The sequence below is a fragment of the Lonchura striata genome, chromosome 2 (genome assembly GCF_050655825.1).
Source record: "Lonchura striata isolate lonStrDom1 chromosome 2, ASM5065582v1, whole genome shotgun sequence".
In the NCBI taxonomy this organism is placed as follows: domain Eukaryota; kingdom Metazoa; phylum Chordata; class Aves; order Passeriformes; family Estrildidae; genus Lonchura; species Lonchura striata.
In genome coordinates, this window is record NC_140704.1 from 11,860,204 (window position 1) to 11,880,700 (window position 20,497).

Here is a 20,497-nt window from a genome sequence, read left to right on the forward strand (position 1 = left end):
CGGCGCCCCCGCCCCGCCCGCCGCGCTCGCGGCGCCAGCCCGGCCGCTCATTGGCCGCGCCGCCCGCCCGTCAGCGCCGCTCCCGCAGGGCCGAGGGGCGGGGCCGCGCCGCGCTGTCAGCGGCGCGCGGGAGGCGGGCAGGGCGCGGCGGCGGGCAGAGCGGGGGGCGGCGGGGCGAGACGAGCTTAAGAGCTGCTGCTCTGCCCGCTCTGGTTTTTTTCCCCCCCCCGGGCTTTTGCACACAGTCTTGCCCCTTCCCGCAGGTTTTCTGCAGAGATTTACCTGTCGGTTACCGCACGCCCACACCGGGCTGCTCGGGCTCTTTTCCCGCAGAGGCCGAACGCGCGGACCAGCGGAGCGGGGGCAGACCCCGGCGGCCAGGGGCTCCCTCAGCGACCGCGCTCCGCCTCGCCCGCCGCTGCCGCTCCCGCAGCGCCATGGATCACCAGCCCAAGTTCTTCGAGAACCTCTCGGGCGCCGGGAAGGCCATCGGGGTGCTGACCAGCGGCGGCGATGCCCAAGGTAGCGGCTCACGCCGTTTACTCCGGGAGCACGGGGAGGACGAGGGGAAGGAGAAGGCGGGGGAGCTGCGGGCACGGTGGGGAGCGGGGCAGCACGGGAGAGGGCGAGGAGCCCCTGGAGGATGGTGTGAGGGGCAGGAAGGAAGGGCCTCCCTGGCTGCCATGCGGGAGGCCGGGGAAACAGCGTGGGCTGCTTCAGGGCTGGTGTCGGGAAGCCACGGGGCGGCACATGGAGGGAGTGGAGAGAGCGCTTTGGGAGCGGTCCACACGGGATTGCGGTGCTGCTCGGGTTCCTCTTTCCGTGCTGGCCTTCGACCCGGCTTTCCTACTAAGCGCCTTTAAAAGATAAATAATTTTTGCACGGCCTGGGCGCTTGAGGTTCAAACATCCTCTCACCTCTTCTTCCCCCCTCCCTTCCTCTCCACGTTTCCTCTGCCCCAGGCTGGGCAAAGGAGAGGGTAGGAGCGCTGCAGTAACTTTTACTACCAAGCTGTCTCGTTCCCTCGAGAGGTGGTGGGGTGAGGAGGGATGGCTGATGCGAGCCGGGGAGGAGGAGGAGGAGGAGGTCGTGCCGCCCTGCACGGCGGGTGGGAGGCTTGGCTGCGCTACTGGGGCTCTGCCAGCCCTCGCCTCATCTGCTTTTCACTTCGTTTTGGCACCAGCAGCACGTTTATGTTCCTACCCGTGGTTTAGAACGCTCAGATCGTGGTTTACTTTCCCCCCGTAGGAGTATGTTAGAAACGTGTCTCGCCTTCTTAAATCTCTTCAGTGTAGAGGAAGTCGTAGCTACTACAGGACAGGGGGAACAAAAGACCTGCAGACATTAAGAGGGATGGGAAAGAAAAGAGGCTTGATCGCAATATTCCTAGCTAATAATCCATTTTTTTTTTACACTTTAGTTTCCTCTTTCCTACCAGAATATCTTAATGGTTCCTTTCCAACTCGGCATATTCTGTGATCCTGTGGTAATAGTTTGAAGTTTCAGTTAATTAAGATTTCAAACACGCAATGCTCCGTGCTGTACAAGGACTCTTACTCTCTTTATACGAGGAGAGTTGCTCAATGATAATTGCTTTTAGCACCTTCTCTTAATTTTAGGTTGTTTTACTTTTTTTTTTTTCGCTGGGACTGTCTCGAGAGTACTTTCACTTAAAGAAGAAGCGGCACTCATTCACGTTCATGAAGAGAACGGGGGGTGGGAGCCTCTCCTTTCGTTCTGCGTGAGCTCGGCGGTTTAGGGACCAGTCTCTCCCCAGGATTTACACGGGGACGTGCCGGGACGAGCCCGCGGCCGGGGCAGCCTCCCCTCTCCTCTTCCCGGGTTTCCCGGCGCTTCCATGCGGTGCTAGCTTGCATGGACCAGTGTCTCCGCGCTCCCTCCCTCCCTCCGCCGGTGTGTACGTGATCCGCTGCGAGTCGCTGCAGATTCCGCCTCTTTGCGTCATCTGGGCTGGGAGAAGCATCCTCCCTCCCCCTGCCCGCAGGAATAACGGGGAGCCCCCGGGTTTACCTAGGATTATCCGAAACTCTAATCGGGATGAAAGGGATTTGTTGCCATCGAGGAGGAAAGTGTTGCAGTTCTGGAGAGAAAACCAAATCGATGCGTTTAAATGGCTTCTCTTACTCCTTGGTGGGGCTACACTTGTTCAAGTTTTATTCAGTTTGCCCTCAGTGACATCAGTTCCACTGCTAAATGATTCTAGGAGGAACTGAGAATCAGAGCACCTCTGTTTTAATAATGTGGTGGCCAAATTGCCATTTTAATTTAAAAGTGTGGCAGGGCACTGCCTGAAGCAGCAGTAGCGTGCTCAGCAAGAGGCTGAGCCCTGCAACTTGCTTCTGCGTGGCTGGAGATTATATAATGCAGCAGCAGATACATCTCCTTTTATAAAGTACTGATCTTCACTGGCCACTGTGTGAATTAAGGCATTTGAAGGACTTGCAGAATCCATGGGTAACATCTAAACTTTACAGCTGGCAGATTGCCACAGAAACATGGAGGGGGTTCCAAAGTAACAGCCTGTGAAAGTTACTGTCTAAGGAGTGGGGTTGTCACAAAGACCAAAAAAAGTAATCGGGATGCCTTCCAAGCTGTTTCATTGGCAGCCTTGTTGTCCTAACTTTGAAGAGCAAGGAAATGACCTTCCCAGCATTTTAGAACTTGATCAATTTCACCTGAATCACAAAACACAGTGAGTGACCATAACCTCTTAATATATTGGTAGCAGCAGAGATGTGTAAAATAAGCAGCCTCAAGTCAGTTTGAAGGTTAGGAGTTAAACAAGGGACAGAATGAGTCATGCCCTGACAAGGTCATTTGCCCTTTGGAGGACAGAGTGTAAATGTGTGAGAGAAGTAAAGTTCTGAAGTACATGAAGAAGGAAGTATACTGCTGTTACTGCTATTTGAAAGTAATCTGTTCAAGCAAAGTGTAGGTGAGGCAAAGCTACTGACTCAGAAGTAGGCAAAAAAGTTCTAGTATTAGGAATAAAGTTTCAGTTTTGTTTTATATTCGTCAGACATTAAAAGTCTTCAAAATATATGTAATCCAAACTAAACTCACAAACAACCGAGTAGGAAAAACACATATTAAACACAAAGTCATAATAGTTGCCAGTATTTAGATTGGACTGTAAGTCTGAGCATAGAATAAAATATGCGTGAAATTATTTTAAGGTGAAATCTCTCTGCTGTTATTAGTATTTCTAATAATTTAAAAGTAGAGTTATGTAAATTACATAAGGCTTTCTATTTATAGGGCATGTTAAATTTTCAGTTACTTCCCCACATTGGTGCTACTTCCTTGAAAGTTTCATTTTTCTTTTTTGTTTTTCTACCTGTAGAATTTCAAAGACTATAGAACGTATATATGTCATACTGGACTTTTTTTCTTTGTGGAGTTAAAGAATTTATCAGTGATCTGTTTCACAGGAAAAAAAGATCTCCGTTTAGTACACTTATAGTTTGTATAAGTACTAAACTTGACAGTCCATCACTTCAGCTAACTAGCTGTTAAATTGTAACCTAAAAATGTACTTTACGCTGTAATCACAAGTACCTTGAGAGGCAAAAGAAGTTCTCGATAATATGACAATCAATTCTCAATATTTGTGGGTTGGTTCAGCTTCTGGAGTATTTCTAAATTGTACTGGTTGCAGCTCAGTAAGGTGCTTTAATAAATGAGGTTTAATAAGTCACACTTCTCACTTTGTGGGATTCTCTGGCCATTCTGCTTCAGGTCATGAAGTGCACTGGCTGAATTTTCTGTGGTTCCAGTGGCTGCCACAGACGGTTTTGACCAGCGTAGGTGCCTGACGTTCACAGAGCTCCAGAGAGCCTATTCCAGGACCGTGGTAGGAAGCGCCGTGGGGAAGCTGCTGACAGAAGGCGATTGTGCTCTCCTGGGGCAGGATGTGTTTGTGGCGGTGGAGCTGCTGCCCCGAGGTCATTGCCTTTGGATAGGACCATGTTGTTTTTCAGATTAAACTCTAAAGATTCGGTGTTGAGGAGGACAGCATAGGTAAGGGATGTAATGGTCTGGAGTATCATAGTCCATCCTGCTGAAGTAAAGAGCTGCGTGTCCCTACGCTCAAAGCATTCCAGGCTTCCCAAAAATCAAACCAAAGCCAAGCCAAAGTTCCAAGTTAGTTAATAGTGTAGATATACAGCTCTTGTCCTGGTGGTATAGATTGGAAGAAGGAATCTTGGCACTGAACAAATGAAAAAGCTCAACTCCTTCAGCAAATACTGGGTTTAAAAACAGCTTAAAAAGAACTCTAAAGAAACCTTTTGGATTCCAGAATTTTGGAATATCACTGACCATGACTGTGGAAGCAAAGATTTACATATTTCTGCTCTTGAAGCATTACAGGCTGAGGAACAACATGAGGTATATTTAATATAGTAGTGTAAATGTATTGATTTTGTTCAGGTGGCAGAATTTCTTTTTCCACTATAAGCTTCTCAACTAATACAGTAAAATATATACTATTTTTTAAAAAAGTCACAAACTAGAACAATCCACACTCTTCTTATGTCATCCAAATTAGGGTTTATTTGTTAACACTTGCATAATTTGAATTTGAGTCGCAAGGAATTTTTGAACTCTAGCCCCCCCAAAATGCACTTTTTCCAGCTAAGAGTAATGCATACAAATAGACATGTATATGAAATACATATATATGTGTCTGTAGATAAAATATTGTAAGTACTATTTGTATGTAATATTAAGGAATGCTGTTATTAATGGATGAGTGTAACTATTTCAATGCATTCAGTATTTTTGAGATGCTGCTTCTATAACTAGTGGATTCAATGATTGAAACTAGTCTCCTAAGATTTTTATTTTAATTTTTAAGAAGGAGGTATGTTTGCCATTTAGATGTTCTGCAATTGTGCAGTAGAATGTTCTGATCTAATACAGCTGATGTTCAGGAAAATTGTGTAATATTTTCTTCAGGTATTTAGAATAACTACTGTGATTATAGGCAATAAAATCTGTAACGTAATTAAAAGTAAATGGAACAAATTCAAGTTGTGTTTTTATTGATTTGTTCAGTTCTTGTATTTGACTGCTTCTCTTTTGATGATTATAGGCTCTTACTGACATAACCATTTACATACTTGAATAAAGTCTTCCTGTTTGGTAAAGTTTAGACATTTTCCTTAATGATTTTTGGTATATAGTCTTTTAAGTCTGAATCTTTATTCAGGGTAGCAATGAAACATATGTGCTAAGTCATTAAACCAGTGTTAAAGCCAATGTTTATCTTTAAAATTGGTGATACTTAAGTATTTCTTGATGCTTGTCCAAGATGCATAGTTTCAATTTTGCTTTTGAATGGTTTATGTTACAGTTACTTACTTAAAGGCATGTCTGGCTGACTAAAGCAAGGCAAACTTGGCTTAAACACAAACTCATGTAGGACCTCCTGTGTTGTAGTGGTGCATGTGTACATGAACCAGGATGTAGACACAAGAGAGGGATACTCTTTTGGAGCCAGAGAGAGCCTCTGAAATAATTTAAAGATTTCTGCAGTACTGTTTGTAACCCTGTTTTGAAAAAAAAGTGTTCCTTTTAAGGACAATCGAATAAACAAGATCAAGGACAATAAATTATCAACTTCTAAATTAATTTGTGTGTTATGTAAAGCCCTGAAAGTAGTTACATTTCACTTAATCATTGCTGAGTCCAAAAGAGCAAAATAAGTATTTCCATCTTTCCAAGGCTTTAATGCAAAAGCAAGTAATAATTCAGAAACATTTTTAAAAATTATTATATTATTAAAAAAAATACTGGTTTTACTTGTGGCTTTCTTTTGAAGCTGCTATTTTAATCCTGTATGTTTATCAAACTGCATTTATTATTCAGAACCAAATCCACAGTTAACCTGCTATAAATCTCTTTTAAAGTAATAAGCGTGAGTAATAACATTTCATGGTTATTACAGTAATTCACAAATATTTTTGTAAGACTCACAAATAAATTTTATTAGACAGTCCTACAGAGGCTTAATGTATTTATTTTTGGTTTTTTTGTTGAATTACTGCAATTTAGACAGCCAAATTGTAGAAGTATAAAGCTGCAATGTGTTAACTGTATTTTGTAGGTATCAAATTATAATATTCTTTAGTCCTCAGCCCTTCTGAAATATAAGCCAGGAGCTTGCCCTTAGACAATGAAGTCCTTTTTATTTATAAGGAAATAAGATATCCAACATGAAATAACAATAAAATGTAGGTTATATAAATTTATAAAGCTGCAATGGTAGTACTGGGAAAGTGCTGTCTGTAATCTGGGATTACAGATTTTTTTTTTTTCCCTGGGTTTTTGCCTTTTCATAGAGCAAGCAAATTGTGAATTTTTCATGCAAGAAACATGGAAACTGAAAGATACTCACTAAGAAAGTATATGGTTCTATTAAGGGTTTATATACACACAAACCAAATGACAGCAATCCCCCTCAAAAAAAAAAAAAAAACAAAAAAAAAACAACCCCAACCCCCCCCCCCCCAAAAAAAAAAAAAAGAAACAAATGCAAACGCCAAAACAGAGCTACCAAAAAACCACTGTACCAAGCAGCAACAACAGAAAAGCCTCCCACACAACATGTGCTTTAATAGAAGCAAGCTGTGGGCTTTGGTGAAAGGAGTACCTTGTGCTGAGTGTTCCTGTTTGTGGAAAATGGCAGTGCTGTGATGAGCTGTCAGTCTGTTAAAATTAAAGGTCTTTGTCTCTCAGGGGTGTTAATTTTGTTATGAAAACTGTTTCACTGAGGAGATAACTTTGCTCTGTTTGATCTGAGATTTATCATGCTAAGTTTCTTTTTATTACAGGCTGTCAGATGAGATTCTGTTTCTCTTTGGCATCATCCATTTCTTTGTCTAAAGCTGTGCTTTTAGCTGTCTTGGCATTTGAAAGCTTTTTCCAGCTATGCCAGAAGGCCGACTCTGGCTGAAAGAATTCTTGCTACTATTTTCTAAAACAGAACTTAGGTGAAAACACTTGTGATTCCTGTCTTAAGTGTAAGTAACATCTATGCAAACAGCCAAATTAGTTTTTTGTTTTTGGCAAACTTAATTTTTTTGTTTCATGTTGAGCAACTTCAGGGACTTTATGGTGTGTTCATAAGTAATGAATCTTTGAGAAAAACTCAGCCTGATTCTTTAGACAGGTTGATTTTTACTGCTCTATTTTTTGCAGTAAAGCTGTATGATTAGATCTTTATGACTTGCTGTGTTGTTTAATGTTCTAGTTATCAGCTTTTTATATCTGCAAAGAGGTGAACACTTAACCCCTCTGTTGAGCAGCAGAGCTTACCTGCTACTTGGCAGTTTTGATATTAAATGCAGCAGATTTGGAGAATTGGTGCCTAGTACTTTGGGTTGTTACCTTTCTTGCATCCGTTTTTTACTGATATGCCAAGAGTATCAGTGAAGCCTATTTCTCTCTTCATGCTTTGTGTGATCTCTTATATCTGTTTTAGTGGTATGTAAGCAATTAGTTAATTAGTTCTGGAGAGTTCCTGAATAATGGGTAAGATAATGCAGTATCTGAAGGGATGAATTACAAGAGAAATACATTTGGCCTGTGTAGAGGGACCAGTGGAACTTCCACTGTTGCTCAGCAGGTTGAGTGTTTGAGCATGGGACTTAAGTGGAAGATTTTCCAGGATTATAGTTTGTCAGGTGCCTTGTGAGCAGGGAATTCCAATCAGGGCTTGCATTTTTGGGAGCAAAGTGGTGTTTAGACACTTTTCTGTCAAATGAGTCAATGTAGTATTATTTATGTTAATTTACTGCTACTTTTGTTTTTTTAAATGAGCATCTGTCCAGGTCAACTTTGGCTCTACTCCCCACCTGTGTTATTTTGGAAATCCCAGAAAAAGTTCAAATATAACTTCTCATTCGAAGAATGAGAAGAAACTAAATTTTAGCTTGCTGAATGTTTGCCTTTCAGACTGGAAACTAACCATTATTGCAAAATTAATTTACTTCATTGTTCAGTAGCTGTAACTTCTACAATGCTATTTTGCAGTCAGCAGCAATTTAATCTCTGATTAACACACACTGGCATTCACATAATTATTGTAACAAAGAATAATTCTGAACCCTTCATGCTCATGGGCTGCTTGCACTGTCATTAAGCAAATTTCTGTTTTAATGGATGCTGATCATTGTCTTTCTTTAAGAATGAATTAATGTTCCCTTTATTTTCTAGACACAGTACCTTTGCTATACAGAAAGTGCTGGATGACTGTAACAATGTGATTTTGCTTTTTCTTCCCAGGTATGAATGCTGCTGTGCGCGCAGTAGTACGCATGGGAATCTATGTAAATGCCAAAGTCTATTTTATTTATGAGGTTAGTTTTTGTTTAATTCATTCTCTATTTTGTCTTCTGACTAAACTTGAATTTTTGTAGAAATACCATGGAGAGTAAATAGTATAAATTAAAAATGTTGTAGGTGTCATTCCTTTTTATTGTGCGTTCTATTTAGTACTTTTTATTTTTATGGAAATTTACATCTCACAAGGCATATTCTTAAACTGTGTAATTTTAAAGTAATTTCTTAAATAGATGGAATTCTTTGCATGCCACCAAAGACTTTAAAGCAGTTACCACCCTGCAGTGAGCTACATATCTATGCAGTTGTTGGATAGGTGTCCCCACTTTATAAATATTTGTTAATATTGTTTAAACTGCTGATTGTTAACCCATTGACTCAATTTTCCTAGAGTATGATAAGGATGTATCCTTACCCTCACTTAACAGATTCCACAGCTTAGTTATGATGAAGAGTACTGTGGCACTGGTGCCATCTTGCCTGGTTTTTAACTTGTGACTGAAGAAACTCAACCAACAAACAAACAAACAAACAAAAAAAAAGCCACATCAAAAACTTGACCCTCTTTGGTCTGTCTTGACATCAGAATTTTGTTGTTGAAATTTGTAACTGTATATACAGAAAGATTGTAAATTTCTGTAGCAATTGTGCAGTAAAAAAAGATGGGACAAGTTTAATGTCAAGGCCAAGGTGATGCTCCATGTATTTATCTTCCTGGAAAACTGCTGCAGTTGGACTTCTTTGTAAAGGACACTTTCAGTTTTTATACAATTTTTGTAGATTAAACAATACGGTAAATATATTGATTCTGTCCCCACTGGAATTCCTGTACAGCTCATTAGTAGATTGAGGTTATTACAAATCATAATAATTTTATATGAGAGAAAGCTTAGTAGGTCCCCAGTAAAGTCTAAATTTAATATAAAAATATGGAGTACTAGAATTCATAGAAGTTCTTAGAAAATGCTTTTGTTTTAGTTTTGTGCATGGCAAATACAGAATATATCTTTAAAAAGTAGCTGTTTATCAATTTTTTCCCTGTTTGCTGATTCCTGTAGCTCATTTACTAATGAGATGCAAAGTATATTGAAATGCAAATAAGCAGAAGACTGTGCTCCAAAATTCTTTCCTACTACTGTGCTAGAGCAAGTTGCTCTGAATACTTAGTGTGTGCTAATTACATGGCCAATCTCTGGAATTCCTTCAGTGTTCAGCTGTTTTTCAGGCTCACTGAAATGGGTCAGATACTTCTCTGGAAGTATGGATGGTGTTTTGGGCAACTTAAGGCCAGAACTTGGATTTGAATTTATTTTTTAATTAAACTTAAGTCAAGAATTGCCATATTTTTTCACCTTTTAAACATATTTGGTATCACAGAGACATACATTTCAAGAGAAATTTGAATATCTGTTTTTTCTGAACTGGACTTATCAAAATAGTGCTATTTAAGTTAGGATGTTCCTGTGTTTGGTAGAGTTGGCCAGTGTAAAGTCACAGATAATTCTGAATAAAAAGTGATTGTAAAAAAATGAGTCAATGCTGGGAATTTTCAGTTTCCCATATATATTGTCCTGATATTTTCAATGTAACAGCAGGCTCTGTGAGGAAATGCACATTTCATTGCAAGTATGGGATCTGAAAAAGATCTTTCCTTTAGGTTAGTCCATTTAGTTCTGTTTTGTAAAGTACCAAACATGAAGCTTTGTTATTCTCTGGCTGATTATAATTGAAATATAAAGTCAGTTTTCCTTCACAATGCCTACAAGTACTTCAGAGAAACAGAGTTGCAAGCATTGACATGAAACATCTGTTTAATTTTACCCCTTTGAAATGGGAAACAGATGGAAGTGGCAAGTGTAAGAGAAGGTAAAAATCTTCTGATACTTGTAACTTATGTTCCCTATTCTAAGCCTTTGCCTAATGTATAAAGAGGAGATGTATTTTTGGGTATAGTTTGAGTTACTTAATGCTTTTAATAAGGTGTTCTTTCTGAGTTACAGTTTATTGAATGTGACTTGAGTGTGTTAAGCAAAGAGGATAGTGTATCTTAAGCCTATGTTTGGAGCACTTTAACACATAAGTCAGGATGAAATGATATATGTATTGAAGCTGCTCTGAAATAATGAAGGAAAAACCTGAAGTGATCATATCCAAAAGAAGAAAAAACGTATTCTTATTTGGATCTGAAAATAGTCTCAGCCTTTTCAAGCTTACTTTACTGTAGCCATCATATGCTTTATTTCTCCTCTGGCAATGTCTGCAATATGAACTTTTTCTGCACTGCAAAACCATCTGTTTTCTACAGTTGTGGCCAGCACTAGTTCCATATTCTAAGTGAAAAAGTAACTCTGTTTTTCTAACTCCATTTTTCTTCATCTTATGATGAGAGATTACTGTGATAAATGAATTAAAATTGATAATGAATTAGATATAAGTAATTTTCTAGCCTTTTTAAAATTGGTTTTACAGAAGCCCAAAGAAACAGAAACAGTTACATATGGGAATTCATGGCCTATTTGGACTTTCAAGTCCCAAAAGGAAAAGAAGAGTAAACTCACGTGAAAATGAAAACTATAAGTTAATTTATATAAAAACTATTATTTGTTATACATCTTTTTTCTAGTTTATATAAAACCTGTGAATTTATAGCTATAAAATTTAAAAACCCCTTGTGTATCTTAATTCACTGAAGTTAGCACATTTCAAAAATTTGCTATTAATTGCAAATCTATAGAGTTTCACTAGCTTCACAGATTCATATTTTTTAATATTTTATTTTAGTCTCTAGTTTCCCTTCTTGACTGTCATCCCATTATTCCTCAAATCTACTCCAATCTGAATTAAAATTTGAATACCCATGGATTAATTTCACTCCTGCTTTAAAAATCTAGGAGCTGAAATTATGTGTAGAGTATCAGGCTGTTCTAGGGGGCTAATTTAATTTTTTTTTTTTCACTAAACAGAAGCTATTAAAGTCAGGTTGATTTTTGTTTTTTCTTGTTTTTCCTTTTTAATTGAGAATGGCAAGAAAAAGTCATGCCTCTCATTTATGGCAGTCAATTTTAGAAACTTAAATATTTATACAAATAACCTGCCCTTTTTCCAGGACTGAAGCACATAGTTCCCAGTGGATGCGTGCTCTTGCTACTAAGCTATGGAGCTTTTAGATTCTTCATCTTGATGAGGAGTCTTTTTCTCAAGAGGCCAGCATTGGGAGTGCAATGGTAGCTCAGTCATGGATTTCTGTGAGGCAAACTTCATGTCTTTTCTGTGCTGGTTTGTGCACTCAGTGGCAGTATTATTTTGTGTTGAGCAATGGCTGAGAATTCTCAGAAAGTAAATTCACAAAACTATTAAAGCTCCAAATGTCTCCCATGTAACACATCAGAAGATGGCTTGTTCTTTTTCAAAAGCTTTTGTCTTCAGAGTTCAGGCTGGAAGCCGTGTTTGCTTCTGCCATGCTCTCCTGGAGCTGCAGTGTGTGTGAATGTGCCCTGTGAACAGGGACCCACAGAGATTTCTTGTTCTTTGAATATTTAGATTTTGGGTACATGAATGATTAAACATAAAATGGTGCTGATCTTCACAAACTGTGCTTGCAGTATTTTTGACTGTTCATTTTTTCTATTCTTGCCCCACAGTTTTAGTATATCAGTACCCAAGCTTCTACATTTTTAGGTTCTAAGTAAGAATTTAATTTCTTTTTCATGTAAATTGTCAGATTCTCACCCTCATATTAAGGTCTGTAGTCATATCTGCCATTGATTTTTGGTAACCATACAGTTGGAACAGTGACAGTGGTAAACCTTCAAACATACATTGTCCAGTCCTCATCAGTGTTTACATAACTAAAGCAATAAATGAAAATTATCATCATTAATACTTCAGTTGTAATTAGTAATTAATGTTTTCCTCCAATAGCTTTTCTAGAAAGCTGTTTTAATTCTACAGCTTGTATCTTTTAATGGTGTGAAAAACAAAGGTTCTCCCTACCTTATTCAGAGGCAGCATACACATACTTGGCAGATAACTAAATTAGGGAAACTTCATGTAACAATTCAAACAGATCATGATTCCAAAGGTTCCCTGCCCTTACCTTGTAGTGGGAGGAATTGTTAATACATCCTCAGTTCTCACTTGTTTGCATAGATATGGACACCTGACCAAAATGCATAAAGTCCTTCTATTTCAAGGAAACATGGTGCAGGAATGGGTCATAGCTCATCCTTAGCCTAGCCATGAGGTGTTTCCTGTCTTAAGCTACTATTTTCTCTCTTTGCTTTTTTTCTGTGTTTTAGATTTGTTAATCTGAAAACTGGGAATTTTATTCCATCAGTCTTATTTATGTATATATTTCTTATATGTAATACTTCTTTGGACGCACTTTTGTTTTTCCTCTCAAGTTAAAATGGAAGGTGAATGACTTGAGCACACATGAACTGTATATATTTTTGTCAGCTCTCAGTGCACTGTAGACTGAATTAAGATGCAACATTACACTATTTATTGCCAGTGGATCTTTTGAGTTATTGTAGTTGTCAATAGAAATACTTAGGAAAAGAGTTTACTCCATTACTGAATGATACAAGGAACATCAAATTCTATGTTAAAAAAAAAAAAAGCAAACAAAGCTGGTGTTAGCCATCATCAAGTTTAGTTGTATCTATTGTAATGTTTCTTACTGAGGATCTTTGCACTTCATCTGAGGGAGATTTTTTTTTAAGTTGATATGTAGATAAGATTAAGCATTATTCCCTTTCCACTTTTCTCTAATTTTGAACAAATTGTGTAAATAATGGCTTAGCTCTTCAAGTCATTGTGTGTGTACATTAACATACAAATAGTATGTCCTGTATGTAAGAGCCTACAAGGGAACTGGGAAGATAGTTCACCAGGAACTGTAAGGATGAGACAAGGAGTATTGGGGTCAAACTGAAAGAGTGGAAATGTAGGTTAGCCATATGGAGGGAATTCCTTACTGTGAGAGTGGTGAGACACTGGAGCAGGTTTCCCAGAGAAGATGTGGATGCCCCAACCCTGGCAGTGTTCCAGGCCAGGTTGGATGGATCATTGAGCAGCCTGATCTAGTGGGAGATGTCCCTGCTGATGGCTGGGGAACTGGAAGTTGATGATCTTTTAAGGTCCCGTTCAAACCATGCCATTCTGTGTGTATACATTAGATACATGTCAACGTTATCTGGAGAGTGTACAAGGTATTGAAAAGACCTGTTGGATGGCAGAAATTAGAGACATAAGTAGTTTTCCATCTAGATGGTTTTTGATCATATTGTCTCTATTCAGTCAAGCCTCGCTGAGCAGAAACTTTCATGGTTTCTCCTTGCAATCTGTACTGGAATCCTAAAAAGCCTAATTGAGTAACTTGTACTTTTGCTGTGTTCAGGTTAGCTTTAGATTCTTACTTTTTCGTGCTGGTGAGGACTCAAAGTTTGACATAAAAAATAATATATATTCTATGAATACTAAGCCACTTTAGGCTTAGTATGTTTCCAGGTTACTGCTTATTGAGTAAATTCTGCATATACTCTGAATTGTGTAAAAGTATTACCTTATTTTGACATTGTTTTTGAACTGATCCTTTAGGAAGAGGGTTTGTTTTGCTTTATCCACCCCCCCATTAAACAAGCAGTGATACCTTCTTGAATATTGTTTCATTTAAATAGAGTATTTTTTAATTCCGTCTTTTTAATTAAAGTTGTATTAAACTGCACAAAGTGAGTATTACTGTAGTGGAAATTTGATTTAGTTTTAAAAATCAGACTTATGAAATACTTTATCTTTTACAGGGTTACCAGGGAATGGTTGATGGAGGTGATAATATTGTAGAAGTTTCATGGGAAAGTGTTTCAAGTATCCTGCAAGTGGTAAGTGCTAAGGGGTGATTGTGGGACCCAGAACCTCTTTATTCAAATAGAAGAGCCAAAATTTTAGATTCAGGCAACCCCTGGAGTTATGTATTTGAACTGTGTGTGATGGCTGAGTGACCAGCATGTACCACTTCCAACAGAGTCTGATTTCTACAGTGAAAAATCTTGGTGTAGTCTTTTGAATTTGGAGCCCAGAAATAATCTTGAAAACCTTTGTTCTAGATTTGCAGTGTCACATGTCATTAGCCTCCTAAAGCCATATTGGCATGTCTATATTTAATAAACAAGTCATTATAGAGCCAAAACATGAAACAGCTGTGTTTTGTAAGGCAAATAATTTCTTATGAAACCCTGTTGGCTTTCTGTGTAAGTGAATTTAGAATTATAGTAATGGATGTAATTACAATGCAATTCTGCAGAGCTCAGATACTGCCGATGACTTAGTGCATTTTTATTACAACATTCTGCAGTGTGGCCATTTGGATCTCTGCAGCTTTTGCTCAGCATGGTAATGTTGTTACCTCTACCAGAGCAGGTGCTATGTTTGGCAAAGAGGCCTTACTGCTTGCCAAGCTTTCTGAAAACTTCCTCCCAGTGAAGCGTGGGTTTCTTTGGAGTTTTTTGTAAAGTTAATGAACATAAAACAGTTAGCAGAGACAATTTTTTTTTTTAAATCAATGCCCTGGAGTACTGTGAGGTATTTTGTCCCTTTTGTTTGGTTGTTTTTCTTCTTTTTTTCCTCTGTGTCTGTCTTGCAGAATCTGTAAGTAGAATCATGGAATATATTGAGGATCATTGAGTTCTAAAACTAAACAATATGACTAAAAGCATCATCCAGATGCATCTTACGATGACAGAAAAAATTGAGTTCTCTTGGCCAAGCCACGCAGGAGCAGGATGTAGGCTCCTGTATGTGTGTAGTGTAAAAGAAAAACATCTTTCTGAGCTTTATTGCTGGTAATTCAACAGACCAACAATGAACCCCAGAATGTACCTTATAGAATGTTTATTTGTTTTGATGAGAAAGGTTTTGCAGCTCATTGTATATTTGTTTATTCAGAACAAGTAGCACTTTGTTTCAAGTACAGTTTCTTTTCCTCTTGCAGCTGTTTTTCTTCTAAGTATGAAAATACCTAGTTTTAGAGACTTTTTAGTTCTGGTTGTTTTTTTTTTTTTTTAGCATCTCTGTGTGTACACATCTACCTTTTTTTCTGGAGACAGCTGAATTCTGTTCCACTTTCTTTTTTCTTTCCACTAGCAGCTATGCAACACAGATGGAAAATTGGCCTGAGAGCTCAAACATCTATTGATAGAGTAAATTGTGTCAGTACAGGCACTGCAGATGTGAAGTTCAAATTTAGATGGATGTGACAGATTTACTACAAGTTGAAGTGAAGGGAATATTTATGCAAAAGTGATGTAGTCATCTCCAGTTTTGCCTGCAGGAAAAAAAATCATTTTTTCAGTCTTAGTTGATGCTACTTTTTACTGTGACAATAAATAAAGTAAAAATTAAACTTCCTGAGTGACTGAACAACATAAACAGAGAAGACATGTAAATGATGTGTGTCCAGCAAGGCACCCTGTAGTTTTCAGTGACAGGGCAGTTCAGTTATTTTTAAAAATTACCACCGCCGTTTCCAAAAGAAGCTTTTTAATTCATATTAATAAATGCAACAGATAGTCAATAAAACATAAAATGTAGCATTAGTCTGATTTGTAAGGAATTGAAGGCAGTTATTTCCATGATTCTGTGGAATGACAATGCATGCTAATTTTGAATTTCAGGGATATATTTTTTCTCTTATTGTCTGTGCATCTTGTGATATTAGGGGGAAAGATACCACACAGAGGCAAATTAATGTAATTACTTAACTAGTTAATATATCACTTTTGCTCTTGCCATTAAATATAAATAACAGCCTATTTATTTTAATACTGCTAAAATGAATGTGATGTAATTTAACATTTTCCTTCCAGAGTAGCTCTTTATCATTCATTTTTGAGTGGATTTTTTTGATTTTCCCTTGTGTGTGTATGTATCTCTTCTTGAACATAAATTCCCACAGGTTTGATAATTTGTTTATTATTACCTTACATCACTGTAAAGTTAAAAGACGGAGGTTATGCTGTAAAACTCATCATTAATCCATCTTAGAGATGTACAATAAAGTGCCAGATCGTTAACTAGAAGTGCTGTTCTCCCTCTCCTAGGGAGGCACGGTGATCGGCAGCGCGCGCTGCAAACCCTTCCGCACGCGCGAGGGCCGCCTGCAGGCTGCCCTCAACCTGGTGCAGAGAGGCATCACCAACCTCTGCGTGATCGGCGGCGACGGCAGCTTGACCGGCGCCAACCTCTTCCGGGAGGAGTGGAGCGGGCTGCTGGAGGAGCTGGCACAGAAAGGTGGGTGTGCCTTCAGGCCCCCTAGACTTCCCCTCCAGTCTGCAGGGGACTTAGGAACCCACACTGCGTAGGTGTGCAGGCTGTATCCAGAGAGTACATCTAAAGTTTAAAAATCAAATGTGTTCGTTCTAGGAAATCGCATGGTTCTTCATAAAATAATAGCTTTTGGTTTCTGTACGTCCACTTGTGTGTATCATAAAGGTCCAAAAAGGCCAAATGGGCAACAGTCTTTGTGACTTTTGTCCTCTAGTATAAATAATTTTCAGGATCTGAACCTCTTACCTTTTTCTTGAAAAGCCCTATGCCCTCATATCCAATTTGAGGTGGTAATTCCTTTTCTACTACAAGCTACACATTTGTATGTTATTAAATTATGGTGCTTTCCTTCCTGTATGTCATTGTTTAAGATCAGAACATTAAGTGGCTGTTGGTAGAAGTTCAGCCAACCCAGTAGTTGCCTTTGATAGCATCCAGGAGAATGTACAGGGAGAGTAGACTAAAATAATGGTGTGTTGATGCTGTGTGTTACTCATAATACATAAGAACTCTGATAGGTTCCATCCATTTCTGTCTTTGGAGCTTCCTGAACCAGATGCTGTTAGCAGTCCCTAATGCATTTTTCTCTTCCATAAATGTATGTTCAGTCTACTTGAAAGCATACAGAGTTTTGCTGAAAACATTGTGTAGCAAGGAGTTCTGCAACTTCACTGAATAATGAAGATTGTGAAGAATCTTCTTCTGTTTATTTTGATACTGCTGGCTTCTAGATCATTTGATGTCCATAGTTTCTGTGTTAGAATAAACCATGAATGGTCAATCCTGCTTCCTCTCTGCATGCCACTTGAGATTTTGCAGCTGTCTTATTTTCCCTTCATCATCTCTTTTTCTAGATGGAAGAACCCTAGTTTGCTTAGTTGTTCCTTATATGTAAGTTCTATATCTTTGATCATCTTTGTTGCCCTTCTCTGAACCTTTTCCAGTTCTACCCTGTTTTGAGGTGGGGAGGACCACAACTGCACCCAGTATTCAAGATGAGGGCAAACCATGGATCTACACAGTAGTATAATGATCTTTGTTTTGTTCTCTATTCTTTCCTTAATATTTTCTAATATTTTGATTTTTTTATTGCTATTGAGCATTGAAGCTGATTTATTAATGAAAACAGCATTATTATATTATGCTGGAAATAGTGTTATTTTGTTTGTGGTGTTAGGGTACATTTTTTTCATGTGTCCTAGTTTACATTTATTGGCAATGAATTCCATCTGATACTTTAGTGCTCACTGTGTCTTGCTAGTCTTCATTTCTTCTCAAACACTCCATATGTTTAGATGCCAAATAATTCCATTTGATCAGTAAACTTTGGCACTTTGCTGCTCATTGCCTTTTCCAGGTTATTGCTGAGCGTGTGAACAGCGCAGATCCCTGTAGAACTCCATTGGTTACCTTCCTAAGATACAAGAATTTGTGTTTATCACTGCCCTCTGCCTCGTATTTTTTACTCTCTGTTTCACATTATTTACTCTATGAAAAGCCTTCTGTCTTATACAGTGGCTGCTTAGTTTTCTCAAAATCCTTTGTCAAAAGACTTTGTCAATGGCTTTTTAGAAATCTAAGTAGAATGTATCAACCAGATATTAAGTCACATTTGGAACTCTAGAAGAGGTTTGTAATGCATGGTATACATTCATAGGAAACATTTTGATTCTTCTTCACAATGTTCTATATATCTTCATGGGCATTAGTTACATTTTTTTTATGGTTTCTGCTGTTTTTCTGTAATGTAGACATTAAACACACTGTTACATAGTTCTTGAATCTCATGTTACAAATTTGACAATATATTTACTACCATCCCATCCACAGATACTAAGGTAGTTTTAATTGCTTAAGCAGCTAAGGTATTTCATCCTTGAGATCCTTTAGAACTCTTGGATGATTCAGCATTTTCATTGCTGTCTTGGGAAACACCGCTAAGATGTAGAATAGGAGCTTTTCGTTCTGTTTGCTTATTAATCATGAAATCAGAGCCTTTCAGTGTTGCAGACGTGAAATCTTCAAAAGTTGGATGCTGGTTTCTAACTGTTTACATATGCCCATAATGCCATTCTAACTGCTTATCATATGCTCAGTTTGCATCCTTTTGCTTCTTTATTGCATGCTGTACACTGAGACTACATTTTGAATTATACTGTTTTAATTTGAAACCATCAATTTTAAGGTTGGTTACAAAACTTAATAATTATCTGACACTTTGAGATGGACTGAAAAGCTCTTATTTCCTTCCTTACTGTAAGGAGTTCTGTGCAGGATTCTTTTGTTTGGATGTTTGATTGGCTTTTGTTTTTAGTCTTGACTAACCTGTTACCTAAAATATCTAAACATAATCTAATGTTTGGATATGTTTAGTTTTTAAAAGTAAAGCACCCAAGCAATGCATCTAATTTTTTTTTTTCAATAGTCTTATAGTTCTTTCTCTGAATACTTCTTTCCAGGAAAGATTGATGCAGAGGCTGTTAAGAAATATGCTTACCTAAACATTGTGGGAATGGTTGGATCCATAGACAATGACTTCTGTGGCACTGATATGACCATAGGTACTGACTCAGCTCTGCACAGAATAATTGAAGTTGTGGATGCCATCATGACCACTGCTCAGAGGTAAATTTGGCATATTATAGAGACTGATAACAAATACACACGTTTGTTTAAGTTAATTTTGAATAGAGTTTAGGTAGGTGTGGTAATAAAATTTCTTTTTGACTGCATATTTCAAATGTCTTGGTTTCTTTTTTTCTTTAGTAACTGCTTTTTCATCATTGCTGTCATGGCAGTACTCCAAGTATTCAATCATAGAGACTGCATCAGCCTTAGGGGCAAACTTGGTTTAATGTTTTCAGTCTTTTTCAGACATAGTCTGTTAGAGAAGATCCAGACACACTGTAAATAGTACAAAAATAACATCTGTCTTATATAAGCTTCATTTCAGTAAGAATTAAGCAATTAAATTATTTTTTTAAATACAGCTATACCATTACAGTTCTTAACTGTAGGTCTGCATCATTTACATTTCCAGTAAAGGTTCATATCTTCTCTCATAGCTGCCCATACATGTTTTTCAAGAAAGTAGTGAAAATGAATTATGCATTGGAAGATACTTAATTTAAAATAGATTGTTTAATACGACAATGATTTTGTTCTAATATTTTTCTGTTTTGCTAAGGAATTCTGAGTTCAGTAACCATAGTAAACACAAGCTGTTTCATGATACTAGGTTCAGTTAATTTGTTTTCTTATTTTTACAGCCATCAGAGGACATTTGTTCTGGAGGTTATGGGGCGACACTGTGGGTATGTATTGTCCTTCAGCATTTTGTGTTTTGAACAGGCACAATTATGAAAGAAAACTGTAAAAGTCAAATAATTTGTTCTATTTTTTAGGTATCTAGCTCTGGTTAGTGCCTTAGCCTGTGGTGCAGATTGGGTGTTTATTCCTGAATACCCACCAGAAGAAGGCTGGGAAGATTCAATGTGTGCTAAGCTTTCAGAGGTAATTTGTTCATGTATTTGAGATTCCCTGACGTCTTTGTGGATGTTTATTTGAAAGCAGTGATTAAAAAGTGTGATCAGGATTTTAAGCAAGTCTTTGGTTTTGGTGTCACATAAAGTTTTCTGTGGTCTTGAACATTTTTTTCTTGCACTCTGTGATTGTTTTGAGGAATCATATGACCTGCTCTGGGAATGGGATAAAATTATATCTGTATAAGCAATATGTCTCAATTTCCTCAGCAGTTTGATTTTAGACATTTTACTTCATCAGTGAAAAGATGTATATAAAAATA

At 38.1% G+C, this 20,497-nt stretch overlaps 1 protein-coding gene across 3 annotated transcripts in view; it reads left to right on the plus strand.

Moving 5' to 3' along the window:
- Positions 1–156: 156 nt before the first annotated feature.
- PFKP (phosphofructokinase, platelet) overlaps positions 157–20,497 on the plus strand; it is a 41,338-nt gene continuing 20,997 nt past the window's right edge. For all 3 annotated transcript variants that reach the window (XM_077789061.2, XM_077789057.2, XM_077789058.2), the window contains exons 1-7: positions 157–522; positions 8,311–8,384; positions 14,172–14,249; positions 16,467–16,656; positions 19,152–19,317; positions 19,962–20,006; positions 20,097–20,205. In XM_077789061.2, the coding sequence (XP_077645187.1) occupies positions 438–522; positions 8,311–8,384; positions 14,172–14,249; positions 16,467–16,656; positions 19,152–19,317; positions 19,962–20,006; positions 20,097–20,205 (747 nt within the window). In that variant the 5' untranslated portion in view covers positions 157–437. The remainder of the gene's footprint in view (positions 523–8,310; positions 8,385–14,171; positions 14,250–16,466; positions 16,657–19,151; positions 19,318–19,961; positions 20,007–20,096; positions 20,206–20,497) is intronic.